At 38.9% G+C, this 16,287-nt stretch overlaps 1 protein-coding gene across 2 annotated transcripts in view; it reads right to left on the reverse strand.

Annotated features, from left to right (window-relative positions):
• Positions 1-2,191: 2,191 nt before the first annotated feature.
• Positions 2,192-16,287, reverse strand: part of LOC130913303 (ephrin type-A receptor 6-like) — a 97,301-nt gene continuing 83,205 nt past the window's right edge. Inside the window, exons 11-21 of one of the 2 annotated variants that reach the window (XM_057831796.1) lie at positions 13,690-13,795; positions 13,019-13,089; positions 7,304-7,429; positions 6,560-6,745; positions 6,405-6,466; positions 6,095-6,310; positions 5,852-6,019; positions 5,504-5,775; positions 5,229-5,333; positions 3,832-3,981; positions 2,192-3,732 (exon numbers count right to left, since the gene is read on the reverse strand). In XM_057831796.1, coding sequence (XP_057687779.1) covers positions 3,618-3,732; positions 3,832-3,981; positions 5,229-5,333; positions 5,504-5,775; positions 5,852-6,019; positions 6,095-6,310; positions 6,405-6,466; positions 6,560-6,745; positions 7,304-7,429; positions 13,019-13,089; positions 13,690-13,795 — 1,577 coding nt within the window. In that variant the 3' untranslated portion in view covers positions 2,192-3,617. The remainder of the gene's footprint in view (positions 3,733-3,831; positions 3,982-5,228; positions 5,334-5,503; positions 5,776-5,851; positions 6,020-6,094; positions 6,311-6,404; positions 6,467-6,559; positions 6,746-7,303; positions 7,430-13,018; positions 13,090-13,689; positions 13,796-16,287) is intronic. The other variant, XM_057831804.1, reaches the window with a different exon arrangement.

Here is a 16,287-nt window from a genome sequence, read left to right on the forward strand (position 1 = left end):
TTTTCACACAAGCGAACAGATTACAAAGCACCACTTCAGTGTTGTCCCGAGACTACATTTCCCATGATTCACTGCGGGACTTGAGCTGTCAACGTTCACATTTGACAGCATTCTGCCGCGGTCCTCCTCGCCAGCTGTTAGTTCGCCATTCACGCTCGTTTGCATTTGATCGCTAGTCTGATACACTCCCGCTTTTTCGGTGAGGTCTTTTGTCTTTATTCGTTATTGGATGGTTTTTGTTCACATAATAAGAGCACTGAAGCAAGAAGGGGTAAGTCGCCATTTCTGTTCAACCCGTTTTCTCCTGTTTTTTTTTAGCGTAAGAAGCTAGGTTAGTGGGTGTCTTTTCTTCGTTCTTTTTCATGATCAGGGTTTAGTTAGCGGTTGGGGTTCAAGTGTAGATTCCTTTTGTTTGTTGTTTTGGCTTGGGCTTACCCTGAAGCTGTGCTTCATCTACATTTTGTACATATTGCCTTGAAAGGTGGAAAAGCGCTATATAAGTATAACACCATTTACCATATTCATTGCAAGTTTGTTGTGTAAATTTTGTGCCACTTGTGAAATTGTGTGGCTCGTTTTATGTTACGCCCTTCGCGAGCCGTCCTTGGGACGTAACACTAGCGAACACAACAACAACTATGCCACGACTATTGCCACGAGTTGGCTTTCGGCTAACGTCGCTAGCTTCTACTGTACGTTCCACAACAGTTGGCAGCTCTGCTTTGACAAAGTCATCAGTCATCTATCCAAAAATCACACTTACTTTTTGGCAAATCCTTGATTATAAGCAGACCGGTTAAGGAAGCAGGCATCTTCGAAGTGTTTGCAGCAGAGAACACTACTCGATGATGGCGTGAAATTCATTCGCTTCGTGTGAACGAAAGATGTCCATTTACGTGCCCTGCTGCCCTTTGGCCACTCATACAACTTTTCGTTTGAGTGAGAACAAAACATCGCCACACACCGCCGTGACATATTACCAAGAAGCAATGCAACAAACAATACTATTCTATGACGGACTTCCCTCGCACTTCCCGGTGTGACGTAATTTCCGAAGATTGTCAGGGGCGTTGCTATGGGTTAAACAATCTGGAAGGGTTGCGTTAAAAAAAACTAATGAAAATATGCTTATAATTGTTTAGCCATTGATATTATTCAAAAACATGGTTGGTAAAGGTGTGCAAATATTTCGATTCTTAGCTTATTCGCGATTCGGCCGTGGAAGATTCGAGAACGATTCACAAATATCCAAATTCCGATTATTGAAATACGCCAAGTAAAGCGGAAATACAACACACTCAGCGCGCCGCGTAGTCCTCGGAATGAGGAACGGAGCGAGAGTAGCTAAACATCATGCTACTCATTACCCGGCCCCTCGGGTAATGCCAATGCTCAACTCACGGCTCTAGCTCAACTCATGCCACGAGATAAAAAAAACACAACAACATACCTGACTGCTGCCGAAAAGCTGCTACATAGTACATCCACATAATGTTACGGTAGATATCATTTTCATAGGACTAGATGCAATATAGATTCGGTAGCGTTTGCAGCACATCTACAAAAAGCTAGATGCGGGCGTTAGTAAACGGCCGCCATCTTAAAGCAGTACACTTCCCTGCAAGGCTGTTGTAGCGAACCTTTCAAGCAAACCTAATTAACTTTTTATCTAAAATACTCCTAAATCGGTAAAATATTGACTTGAATCTATCTTTAAAATAGTTTTAAAACTTTCACAAGTCGAAAGTAGACAAAAGGGAAATTATGGAATAACGGGAGTAATTTTAACAACTTTAACAGTTGATTCACAACATTAAATTATTTGAATGTAGTTTGAAGCTGCTGATACAGAATGGGGACTGGAGTTTTTTATTTACTGTTATTTTTGTATATTTGTTTACTGCTATATGTTAACTTGATACTGAAATAGTAGTTTGGTTTAGCCTGAGAGTATTTTTGAACAATTTTGGAACTAATGTACAAAACATTTAGAAAAAAAAAAAAAAAAAAAAAAAAAAAAAAAAAAAAAAAAAAAAAAAAAAAAGGGGGGGGGGGTGCATCAATAATCGTTTTATAATTGAATCGGAGCCTCTGAATCGTAATCGTAATCAAATCGTTAGGTGCCCAAAGATTCCCAGCTCTAATGGTTGGCCAACCTTAGTTCACATTTCCCCTTTAAAAGGACAGGTAATAATAATAATAATATTAATAAATTAAAAATAAACTTTCTTTTTCAAGCTGCTGAACTAAACACATTTCACAAGTTTATGAATTGACCAATAACTACCCTTGCTCCGTTACAAAGGGATTTTAACAGTACAGTACTTTATCTTGCTGTTCACATGTAGATGGAATGCGACCAAGACGACCTCTAACAATTGATCGACAGCCACCTCGGCGCAGATTCTGCAACAGGATATTCGCAAATTGAATTGGTCACATGGCTGAGTGTCACAAGCAGGTCTTGAGCATGTTTGAACGTAAATAACAAGGTAACAGAAGAGTCACAGAAAGGCATGAATATGGACATCTGTTGTGCGTGTTGCCTCTTCAGCTTTTTGATTTGGGACAGCAGGTTGTGCATTAAGTGCTGTAACATTGAACAGTTGGGACTGGCGTTCAACAGTTTAACTGAGTTGAACTACAATTGTTGCAGTGTATTTTAGGTAGATCCTAAAGTTTTCCCTGTTAGCCGAACATCGAACACTTTTTAGTTAAAATTTAAAATTTCAACAACAAAAAAAACACCTATGTGAGACAGTAAATCAAAATTGTAGAAACAGTTGCTAAGGTTTTTTCATGCTACTCGTCGATAAACTGATCTAATTGACAAACTCACCTGACAATTCTTCATGTCCAGAAAACCTGTCAGTCTCTTGAGTGGTTATTGTCTGAGACTGTGCTTGTATGTGCAACCATGGATACACTTGTGTGCGTGTGTGTGCCATAGTGAACCTGAGTATTCGGATTCAGACACATAACAATGCATTAAAATAGAGTTTTTTATTAAGGAAGAAACATACACCTTTCACGTGACTTTCAGTACAAGATACACTGTAATACCATGAGGATAGAACACATTTCTATAAAAAAATTTTGACATTCAGTCGTCTTCAGTTCAAAAAGAGAATTGTGTTTAACATTTTGTCAATTCATATTCCCGGTGAAATATTTAATAAACCAGCAACATATTTGTTATTAAAATAACCTACTGTGTCATACATTACCAAATGTTCTCTCCATATCATCTCTGGTTTTGAGGTACCCGATTTGAGACCATCAAAATCAATCAAAAATCATTGGATTGTCACTTGGAAAGAGCAGAGGCATTGACTGGCACTTATATCAACACTGGAGGAAATACTGTCAGTCTTAAATTGAAATGAATGATGATATTTGCCGAGTGAATGAGATCGCATTTAGCCAGAACTGACTGAGGTTTGTTGTTGAGCAGACGCACTGGCAATATACGTACCGTGACATGATGACCATTTGAGGTGTGTTTGCCAGAGTCCACATTGTGCAGCTCCGGATTGCTCTCATCAGCAGTGTAACTAAACCCGCAGTCTGGTGTGCAGTTAAAAAATGTGTGCACAGTCTGGCTTTGTGTAACGGTCTCACACTTGAAAGCCACTATGTTGGATGTGGTGAAACTGCAGGCGCAGAGATTGTATGCTGCTAATGATTCTCCTCTGGTGGCCAATCAAACAGATCCCAATTCGTCTGATGTCACTGAGGAAGAAAACATCATTGGAAAGGGGGGGGAAAAAATATATGATCAGAGAGGCAAGGGTCAAACACTATGAAGAGAAAATGTCAGGGCCCACTCACTCTGCACTCATTGTTGAAATGGAATCCAGCGTTGTATATCCTGCTGCAATGAAATTGTTCTTGTATTGGCTCATTTTGATGGAATCAAGCCAGTCCCCAATAGAGATGAAAAGAGGGTAGTCGGGCAAGTCATCAGGTGAATCAGGGAAACTAAGGACAACATTTAGGGAGACAAGGAGCGTAAGAATTTGAATGAATAAAGAAATTCAGTAAATATCATTTAAATAAGCGCCCATGAAGTCCATTTGAGCAGTGTGTAATGAAAAATTGCAATATAAAACGTCATCTGTGTACGTTGCAATGTACTGTACATTATTTTTGACCTCGGGTTTAAGGCCTGCACATTATATCGTTTGAACTTCGCCATTGCAATGTGTGCATGTGCCATAGTCACATCGCAGGACTTGCAATTGTTTTTTTTTTTTTTTTTTTTTTTTTTTAAACATGTAACCTTTTGTTTTACTTCATAAAAGCAGGAAGTGTGCAGATCCTGGTTCCCTTGCATTTACAGCAAGCCTGGTTTAAATGGCATTATATAAATAAGGGAAGTCCCCGATCCGATCATGTGATCGGAAATCGGGCTGAACGCGCTACTAACAGAGGATCGGAATCGGGTGAAAAGGATTGGATTTTTAATTTTAAAAAAATATATATATTCATGTTTTTCTGTTTAATGCTCATACAGCGCCACAGCCTCTCACCCTCCCTCGTGCTAGGCAGTGTGACCAAACTGTTTTTCCTGGTCACCAGTGCAGCTGGCGTTTGGTACTTAACGTTAACGATGATTGACAGGTTTGTAGCTTTGATCTGGCCTGAGAAGCCTCGGTAGCTCCACGATCAAAGGCACAAATGTGTTAATCATTGTTAAACTTGCAGTCCAGTCTGAAGGGTGCTGTGCCAACTCATTCATTGTGAAAGTGAGAGGATGTTTCCGGCAGCGTGATCGTAATTTTTTTTTACTGGTGCCCCTTAAAAAAAAGATAGGTGCAACCAGTGCAACCAATGCAAAAAGTAAGTGTGGAGACTTGGAAATGTATACTACATCGCAATGTTATTTTTTTTCTAATATCGTTCAGGCCTATCCCAAACAGAGCAATTCAAGTTATCTGGTGAAAATTCTTTTATCCGTTTTAATATCGCAATATATCGCAAACCCCCCAAATATTATTAATAATAATAATAATAGTTTTTTTTCCAATACCGGTCAGGCCTATCCTGTTTTCATTTGTAGTTGTTTACATGAAAGTTTAAAATCTACTGTTGAATCTTACTTTATGTGTGTGAGAGGAGAGCAAACTAAGGCTGATAATTTATTTTCTCCTCATTTATTCCGATTAATAGCATCACATGTTATCTTAACAAAAAGAAGGTAGATATGTTGAATGTACTGTACTTACTCTGATAATAATGCTTTCGTCTTTTCACCGTTACACTCCATTTGCATCGGAGACATTTGGTGCAGTGACCAAGCGGATCCAGTAGATGGTGCAGCAACTGCAGCGCTGGAGTGGAAGAGTCATGTCTTTTACTTGGAACAGTGAGAATTGTTTAGGATTGTTATGAGGTCTGGCCTGTCTCCAATCAAAAAGCCCTTTTCTACGCTGGTTACCATTATAACGGCACATCTAAATCCCACACATGCATTGAATTTCATTTGGTGGTAGGTGTGTACCTATGGTTTAAGGATTGTGATTGTATGATGATATTCAAGCCGTTCCTCTTATCCACTGTGTTTTGAGATGACACGTACTTGTGTGACTCGTTCACCAGAGTGAGGAGACCACTGGGGTTGATGATGAGTTTGTCCAGGAAGCAGAGGATGTTGTTGAATCGTGGACGCTGACTCGGCTCCTTCTGCCAGCAGTGCAACATCAACTGGTGCAGTGTGACAGGGCAGCCCATTGGAGCAGGTAATCGATATCCTTCCTCCATTGATAAAATGACCTGAGAGCATCGGAAAGAGAATGTTTCTTCAAATGGTGCTACAATTTCAGTATTGACCTGATGGCAATTATCTTACATCTTGATTGGACATCTCCCAGTAAGGTCTCTCGCCATATGACATCACTTCCCACATGACAATCCCAAAACTCCATACATCGCTGACAGAGGAGAACTTGCCATAAGCAATCGCCTCTGGTGCTGTCCAGCGTATTGGTAGCTTTCCTCCCTGACGATAAAAGTAAGGCTGAATAATTGTTTAGGATGCAGAAATTGAGCAGAGCTGGATAACTTGCAGCCAACCTTCTAACTAAACACTCACATTGACTGTGGCAGTGTATGCTGCTTCTGTGTCTTCTTCCATCACTCGAGACATGCCAAAGTCTGACACTTTACACACCAAGTTTTCATCCACCAGAATGTTGCGCGCCGCTAGGTCTCTGTGAACGTAACCCATGTCTGAGAGGTAAGCCATGCCCACTGCGATGCCACGCATCATTCCGACCAGCTGGAGCACTGTGAACTGTCCATCGCGTGTCTGGCGTGAAATACGGAAAACGCGATTGGCACTTTAGACAAAAGAAATTGGGAAGAACATGTACATTATATATTATAAAGGAGGATATCCAAACCCGTAAGAAAGAATCGAGCGCTCCATTTGCCATGTACTCCACTACTATCATCACAGGCCTGCCTGAGGAAACATGAACGAGTGAATGAAGTTTAAAAGAATGATTCTACTTAGAAAACAAATATATACTGTAAAATCTACACACAAGAAACTTACTTTTAGTGACCACCCCCTCTAATCTGATAATGTTGGGGCTGTCAAATTGTCCCATGATTGATGCTTCGCGCAAAAAGTCTCGCCGCTGATGCTCCATGTAGCCACCTTTCAGGGTTTTTATTGCCACAGAGATGTCCAGCCTTCCAGGTATGCGCAAACGGCCGCTGCAAACCTCTCCAAATTCCCCTGTTGAAGCAGTTACATGATATGAATACATGCAATCACACACAAAAGGGCCTAAGATAAGATTTAAACTCATAACCTCGTGACTCTTAGGTACTCTCTACACATACACACACACACAAAAAATCATACGTCCAGTTATAACAATAAAGTTGTTTTAATTGTGGCATATTAATAAATGTTAAAGTACAATGTCTTGATAAATTCATTGAAATTTTTCACTCCAGTGGTTGTCAAACTGTTGACCAGCAGATGGCACTGTGTTTATAGTGAAACAAATCAATGTAACCATATTTGCTCTGATGAACAGAATTAGACTTTTTCTTTTGAATATATCATACAATTTAAGTGGTGAAATATCACATGAATTGATATTTTTCTTTTAATACAAAGCCCCATTTAAAAAAAAAAACAAAAAACTTTTTCACTAACTTTGTAGGCATTTTTTGTGCAACCCACCTTCTGGAGAAGACATACATGATGAGACAGTATGTGATCAATTATTTAGTACCTATACTATGGATGGACAAATATCTGATTACCATCTTTATGCGTATTTACCTGTGCCAATTACCCTGTCGATGCATATAGATGAAGGGTCAATCTCTTTGGCAAATTCCTCTACAGCCTGAGTGGGGTCTTCATACGTGTCTGGATCCACATAAGTCTTTATCCCAGAGAATGGAACTGGTAAAAGAGAAAAAAACACAATGTCAGCAGGGAGAAGAGCCAAGGAGTGGACACAGATGCAGGAAAAATAAGGAGGCAATGCTGGGTGGCGGTAACTCAAAACTGTTTTAATAATGACAAGTCCAAAAACAAAGTACGAACAAAAGCCCAAGGGATCAAACGAAAGACTGGGTAGCAACACAACTTACTAAAGCTCAACTCACAAGAACATGGCTTGAATGGGGTAATCAGGAAATGAGCAAAAGACGTCGACATTGACAAGAGATAGGCGCTGACGCAACAAGAACAGACTGCACATGGGGATCTTAAATACAGACATGGGGTAAAGACTATGAGGAACAGGTGGATGGCATGAGAGGCAGCAGATTGCTCGACACACAAGGAGCAGGCACAACAGGTAAAATCAACTTGCAATAGTAGAGACAAGACCGCACTAGGAGGAACCAAACACAAAGCCTAACACACAACATATTAACTATGCCCTTCCTTTTGGAACAGAAATTATTATGATTTTTAAAAAATGTCATTGTTTAAATACTTTATATGGGCAAAACATGTTTAGTTTAGATTTTTTTTCTCAAAAAAACCTTAGGTTTAAAAAAAAACATTGATATGTATATTAGGGATGTCCCGATCCAGGTTTTTGCACTTCCGATCCGATACAGATATTGTTTTGCACTTCCGATCCGATACCGATACTGGCTGATACCGATACCGGCCTATCTGAGCATGTGTTAAAGTTTAAAGTTATTTAGCCTCCTTACTTAGTTGTCAGACTCATGTTGAAAAAGGTTTTAGTACTCTTGATAACAACTAGCCAGCTGAATTAGGTGAGTTTGAATAACACACAACAGTTGGTAACAAGAAACTGACCTGTTTATTCAGTGACAAACACAAAACATTATAAATAACAAACAGTCAGTAAAACGTGCAAATAATATTGTAAACTGTCTTAAAAAAGCAAAACACACAAACAACCTCAGTGGAAAATCCCACAAACCCACCAAGCTATTAGATGTTTTTAATGTTTCGTGCATTAGTTACAAAAATTGCATAAAAATCCTCTCAGGTTTAAATAAACGACTATTTCAGTATCAAGTTAACATTTTAAAACAGTAAATAAAATACTCAAGTCCCCATTCTGTATCAGCAGCTTTAAACTACATTCAATTCATTTAATTTTGCGAATCAACTGTTAAAGTTGTTAAAATTGCTCCCGTTATTCCATAATTCCCCTTCTGTCTACTTTCGACATGCGAGAGTTTTAAAACTGTTTTGAAGATGGATTCAAGTCATGATTTTGCCGATTTAGGAGTATTTTAGATAAAAAGTTAATTAGGTTCGTTGGAAGGTTCACAATAGCCTACTAGGGAAGTCTCCTGCTTTAAGATCGCGGCTGTTTATTAACGCAACTAGTTTTCATTACTTCAATGTTGCTAACGCCGTCAAGTCTGTCATATTGCATCTAGTTCTATATATATACGATATCTATTATCTACAGTAAAACGAGGTTGACGTAGTTTGTAGCGGCTGTCAGCAGCAGTCATGTATTCTTGTGTTTTTTTATCCAGCGGCATGAGTTGAGCAAAAGCCGTGAGTTGAGCATTGGCATTACCCGGGTCTATAACAAGTATGATGTTTACTCTCGGGACGCAATGCAGTCAGTTCTTCATTGCTTCCCGAAGACCGCGCTGTGTATTAGTTCCGCTTTACTTGACATATTTCAACAATCGGAATTTGGATGTTTGTGAATCGTTCTCGAATCTTCCACGGCCGAATCGCTCAAGGATGTAATGACGGCTAGGCATGTTATACCGTGGTTCTAAGTGTTGGATGGTGCGTCTTTACTCACGAGAGATTATGGCTCGTCATCCAGAATGAATTCTTTGGCAATGACTCTTGTTATTCCCTGGGCTTTGGGACTGTCGAGTGCCAGTTTGTCACGCATAGCAAAAGTTTCTGCCAGTGTTTGTTGCAGGCATGAAAATGGGTCAGGGGTTAAAAAGGTGAGAAGGGTGTGGAGGAAATATGTTCCAGTACACTGTATTGTACACCCCAACAAAATATTGAGCTCTGTCGACCCACACTGTGTTTCAGCAGGGCCATGCAGAGACCGGTGGAGGGGTGGGTGCTCGTAGATCAAAAGGGGCACATGAACAAGTATTTAATACACCTTAAAACAACATAACTTCAATTTTAACCAGCTTTAGATAATAATTGGCTGCGACTGTGACATACTTTAATTGGGAGGGGGCAACAGTGAATAGAAATCAAAACTGTCATCAACACTTTCTGGCTGTGACTCAGTCAGTCTGCCTCTTTTCTTCCTTCAACGTCTGCATCAAAACTTCCTTCCTCAACTTGTTCATCTGAGAACAAACCACATCAGATGGTCACTGAGCCACCATCAGCACAGTTTTCTTAAAACTATTATTTCATTATTATCCATACTTAACAACTCTAGCACCTAATGATTAATAAAGCAATGACATAAAAATCTTATAGAAAAATAACATTGTAATTGTGTTTGTAATTGGATTTAATACCCGACTATCCTTGCAAACTTGTTCTTACCAGGTCTGCTATTCACCCAGTTGATGAGGTATCCAATGCCTTTAGCAGCCTCATCTAACTCCTTTTTTATCCCTCAATCTCCCTTCCCTACGACGCATGTCTATGTAATGAAATATAAATATTTAAAAAAACAAACAGACTCCCCGGTGGCTTTTAGTTTTAAAGCTTTCTTAATTTCTTTCTCACTCAATAACGATGGGGTTAGATTTGTGTTTTTATTATTCAATCAGAAAAAAAGTTACTTCTATCAAAAACAAAGTTGCTTCAATCAAAATACAGTATATACTTTTAATCCCAAAAAGTAGCTTCAATAAAAAAAAAAAATGTTTTTGATTGAGACAAAAAAAGCATTTGAAAACTATTTTTCTTGATTGAAACAAATTTTTCCATTTAAGTAATGTTTTGCGTTTGGGCCACATTTTGGCTAGGACATTTGTGTCTTTATTATTCAATCAAATAAGTTGCTTCAAACAAAAAAATATATATAAAAAGAAAAACTTTGCACATGTGCCAATCACCGTTTACCAAAGCCTGAGAGGGTTTGAGTAGACTCACTATGAAGCTTTTAATAAAGCCAAGCATTTTCTAACTACTTTATTCTTGTTTAAAAATAATTCGGTGGGGCAGTAACATGTTTAAAACTTATCATAATTCTTACATTTTGAAGTGCTTGAAAATTATTTATAAATGATACTTTGGTGAAAAAAGTGAAAAAACATGTCTTATATATATATGTATCTTTTTTCCAATGTAAAATCTGAATAAATGCATTGAACACGCACAAAAAAATGGGGGGGGGGGGGCGCTACTTCGCGGTTTTCACTTATTGCGGCGGGTTCTGGTCCCCATTAACCGCGAAAAACGAGGGATCCCTGTATTTCTGAAAAGCTTTAAGAAGCAGGACTCATTCCCACCACTCGTCGGGCCGCTGTTGTGCCGACACCGGCCGTCAGCTCAAATCCAAGCCGAAAATAACGCGTCTCCGGCGGACGACGGGAGCGATGTGAGGCGCCCCCTCCATCCGAGAGAATGCCGCTTAATTTGACTCAACAGTGTGTTTCTTCGTTTATATTACCGCTAAATACACAAGCTTGACGCCAATTTAACGGGAGCTATTTTTTTTCATGGGAGATTTGGCTAGCTCTGGCAGTGTTCAACGCAAGCTGCAACGAATGGCAGTAACTTTTTTATATCGCAAAACGTGAAAACGATTGAAACCATTACTCACCAAATTCAATCTGCTGGCAAATACAGGCAAGTGTGTATGCTGTGCTCTGGTCTGCCCCGATGTGGATAAGGCCTGCTTTTTGTTTTCGCTGCTTTGCAATGCAACCGAAGGCTCTCCGAGCACTCCATGTACAGTAAGGAGTGCGCGCGTTTGGAATAATGGAACGCAGCTTGGACCGATGATTGGTTCTCGTCAGCGAAGCATCTAGAAGGATTTGCTGACTGTGTTCTTAAATGCTCAGTTTACGTACTAAGTTAATCACATGATGATAATAATAATAATTAAATAAAACCTCGCGACCCCCCCCCCCTCCTCCCAAAAAGAATTTCTCCTCGGAGCTACGCAATTCACGTAGGTCGCCCTTTTTGACTTCAAAACGGCGAATTTCACCGAAAGGTGAGAGATTTTCATGCCTGTTGTTGCGTAGGACCTTTCTTTTTGTCTTCGGTTTTCTTAACATACTTCTTATATTGTTGGTGTTATGGTGGTATTTCCCTAAATGCTTGATTAGGTTGGTTGTATTAAAACTTCTTACAGCTTTACCACCACGCTTGACTTTATTGTGGCATATGTTGCACTCTGCCTCTTCGTCTTTGTCGTCCTTTAAGGTGAAATGATCCCACTCAGCGGATATTTTTACCGATAAAGTCTCTCGGTAAATTGGGAGACGGGTAATGTATATGTAGTGTGTTGAAGGTAGGCCGTAAAATGCGGACCGGATTTTAGGGAAACCGAAGCAAAAACTGGAATGGATTATGAAAATCGGTGCGCTGGAAATCCCGGACCAGACTTGAAAAAAAAACTGGATCGGAAGTCTGGATCGGAATTTTTCCGTGTTGGCCGATCCGATTCCGATGCGCATTTTTTTGCCCATATCGGCGTCCGATCCGATCCAAATATCGGATCGGGACATCTCTAATGTATATGTCTACATTTCAGCAATCTCAGTGGAGCGGCATGATAGGCAATATCACAGCTACAGTTGAGTGTTGCCTTACTGTGCAGTTAATTTTTCTACCTCACATCTCTGCTAGTAACATTGTTTGACGTAGCAAACCGATCTGATTTGTCTTTCTAACATTTTGAAGTGTTTCTGTTATATTTGTAAAGTGCAGAGAGCAATAGTATATAGCTGACACATTTTCCGTAGGAATGAAAAAGCTAAACAACAATGGAAGCTTCCAGGCATCAGCAGAGACTAGAATCCCTGCAGCAGTCAGCAGCGCATATGCTGCCTTGTACCATAACTTCATCCTGAGACAACAACTTCTTTAAAGCAGTGTCCGTTCAAACTGGAAAGGATGTGAGGGATTCTTCTAACCTAGTTTGCAGTTTAGAGTTAACTCTGTCTCTAGGGTGACCACACTCAGCGCTACAACAGAGGCATTATTCCCCCCCATTCTCCCACTTTTTTCACCCCATAAGACATTGTTATTGAATCCCCTAAAGTAACTTATCTGGAAAATACAATGGAAGCCGTAAAGTATTTGGGTTTCTAAAGCATCAAACAAGCTAATGTGTTATTCAAATTGAAAATGTAAGGAGTTAGAATTCATTTGTATTGTGTAGGTTTACCAAAAAAAAAAAATAGCAGGTGCACTGGATAAAACTCAAATTCAACCAATTTGTAGATTGAAACAAAAGGATAAAAAGGATAAAAAAGCTAAAGTACAAAAATAAATTAATACATGAATAAATTGAAACCTTGTTGTCATTCAGAAAGAGAATAATCTATATACTGTCTGTCTATAACACAGTCAACGTAAGACAAAATGGATCATTACCATGTCCACTACGGAAACGCGTCCTCCTCTTTTCTTGTGACTTCATTCTGGCTTTTATATACCCTTGACACCTGCAAGGATGGACACAATTCATGAAAGAATATAACATTCATTGGATAGAGAGTCATATTTGAGAGGCTTTTGCTAGAATTAATTTGTCTCAGAAAAGGAATAAAGACTAATACTTTGCAAGCAATTTTGTTCAATTACTATCCATTTTATTTCAGGTTCAATCAATTATTAAGTAGAAAAAGTTCTAAATTTCTAGGTCAGGAAGGAGTAACATTGAGACGGATCACACTCCAATCTGCTAAAGTTTAACAAAATTATTGACCGTTCCTTGGCCATTTTTCATTGTTTAAAATGAACTGCAGCTAATGATAAAATTCTGTGAACTAGAGTCTCACTGATAACAAGAACCCGAGTTAACCAGAGGGAGCTAATGGAATGGATCAAATGGCTGGTTGCTGCATTACATGCTGAGTAATTAACCAGAAAATTTGTTCAGTCATTTGGAAAATAAGAGCGCCTGCTTGGCGGTAAAAGAGAGTCCATTAGCAGACTTTTGTTTTTAGCGCCACACAGTGTAAGTCTCCATGTGTGTATCTTCATTTGTGCATGTATGTGCGTATGCGTCTGCGTATGCAGGTGAGATAGATGAAGTCCCTCACCGTCCAGTTATGAGGAGGAAGAGGGTGAGGATGACCAACAGCGAGAAGCCACCAACTGATGCGGTGACAACAACCAACACTTGACCCTGATCAGCGACATTGGGATCTGAACAAGGGGAAACAAATGAGACAGAAATTGCCGTGATTGACACTGGAACTAACGACTGAACCATTGAAGCTTCTGTATTGTTGTAGTGAACAATATATATTTATACATATGTAGTTCTAAACGAGGTATGTGCCGGTATGATATTCTGTCGGTATGATAAACTTAAGTCGAAATATCAGGGTTTTTGGGTATCACGGTATTGCAATTACAGCTCTAAAATGTGTTACTTTGAGATATCTGGGTTTAAAAAAAAAATACATATATATATATATATATATATATATATATATATATATATATATACAGTGCTGCTCAAAAGTTTGTGAACCCCCTCAACATTTTGGAATTTTCTATTATTTCAACCTGATTTCCTAATCAATCAATTCAGTAGTTTTTTTTTGTTTTTTTAACAGTTGTGTTGTCGAGACTAAATTAAAAAGAGTTTTCATCAACTGATGTAGGTGCAAAATTGAACTGTTTGGTCACAACCAAAACCGCCATGTCTGGCGAAAAGTCAACACTGCATACCACCAAAAGAACCTTCTCCCAACAGTGAAGCATGGAGGTGGGAATGTCAAGATCTGGGCTTGCTTTTCATCCTCAGGACCTGGACAACTCCACATAGTCCAGGGAATCATGAATTCTGAGGAATATTGTCAAATCCTAGAACATAACCTGACGCCATCTGTTTTGAAGTTAAAGCTTGGCAGAAGGTGGATCATGCAAAATGATAATGATCCAAAGCATTCCAGCAATACAACCAAGGAATGGCTGAAAAAGAAGAAGATTCGTGTTCTGGACTGGCCCAGTCAAAGTCCTGACCTAAATCCCATTGAAATGCTGTGGCGGGACCTGAAGCGAGCAGTTCATGCCAGACGCCCATCAAACCTCTCTCAACTGACTGCGTTCTGCAAGGAAGAATGGGCAAAAATCCCCCAAAGTAGATGTGAGAGGCTGATTAGTCACTACAGAAACCGTTTGGTTGAGGTAATCTCTGCAAAAGGAGGTGCAATATCCTATTAACTGAAGGGGTTCACATACTTTTGCACACATGATATCTGAGTTTTTCTTAAATCAACCACTTTTGTTAAATAAAGAATGACAATATAACTATTTCTTTTGTTTCAGTCCATTATTTGGAATGTCAGTATTGTGGATTTGGGTATAACTTAACATTTAATAAGGTTATTTTAGTTTTTTTTACAAAAAATCTGACCATCGCTGTGGGGTTCACAAACTTTCGAGCAGCACTGTATATATATATATATATATATATATATATATATATATATTGGTAAACTGCAAAATAAAACTACACTAGTCCATGTATTTAGGCTACGTGTCACACATCCAATAGGTTTTCCCATTGGCAGTGTATCAAATACTTGTTCTCCCCACTGTATGTATATATACATATATATTAGGGCTGTCAAAATTATCGCGTTAATGGGCAGTAATTAATTTTTTAAAATTAATCACGTTAAAATATTTGACGCAATTAACGCACATGTCCCGCTCAGACAGTATTCTGCCTTTTGGCAAGTTTTACAGCAAGGCTTTTTGTGCTGTCTAACAGCGAACTCTTGTTGCTTTGCGACGTGGTTTATTGTTGTCTTGCCAGTTCAATATGGCTGCAGGACGTCTCGGAGTGACGCCTACGTTGAAATGTTGTGCTTATATGATCCTTGGACAAGATTTGTCTGTAAGTATGGTTGTTGTAAATAATGCACATATTATGTTAGTAAGCGAAATGTTATATTTTTTGTATGAGACGCTTTTTGTTTATGTTTTGTGAACCTGTATAGCGTGCTAAGCTAATGTTGTTGCTAATGCAATGCTTGTGTACTTTTTTTTTGTAGTTTTACGACGGTCTAAAGAGGACAATGGTTTGAGGCCATTTTATTAATAAATCAGATGAAAAAGAAAGAAGTCTGATTACTATGGCGTCGTTCACTAGCTGTCTAGCTTTGGAAAAAGTAGACGCTTCGGAGTGAAGACAGCATAGACAGATTTAAATGACAGTAGAGTGAAATGCCCACTACAGTCCTTATGTACCGTATGTTGAATGTATATATCCATCTTGTGTCTTATCTTTCCATTCCAACAATTTATTTTACAGAATATATATATAATTTACAGAAAAATATGGCATATTTTATAAATGGTTAGAATTGCGATTAATTGCGATTAATTACGATTAATTAATTTTTAAGGTGTAATTAACTCGATTAAAAATTTTAATCGTTTGACAGCCCTAATATATATATATACATATATGTGTGTGTGTGTACTGGTGAGACGATGCTGGACGTCCGTGTAATTTGTTGACTTTATTTGGCCGTCTTTATAACACCATCACTTGAAGAGTGAAAAGGGGTTGCTTCTGTAGAGGTATTTTACAAGCACCAAGAATGAACGTAGGTTCGCGGCTGTATTTCTCTCTCTCTCTAACTTCTTCTGGCGTGAGCGCTCTTCTTCGCGTAAACAAG

This window comes from Corythoichthys intestinalis, chromosome 1 (assembly GCF_030265065.1).
Source record: "Corythoichthys intestinalis isolate RoL2023-P3 chromosome 1, ASM3026506v1, whole genome shotgun sequence".
Lineage (NCBI taxonomy): Eukaryota > Metazoa > Chordata > Actinopteri > Syngnathiformes > Syngnathidae > Corythoichthys > Corythoichthys intestinalis.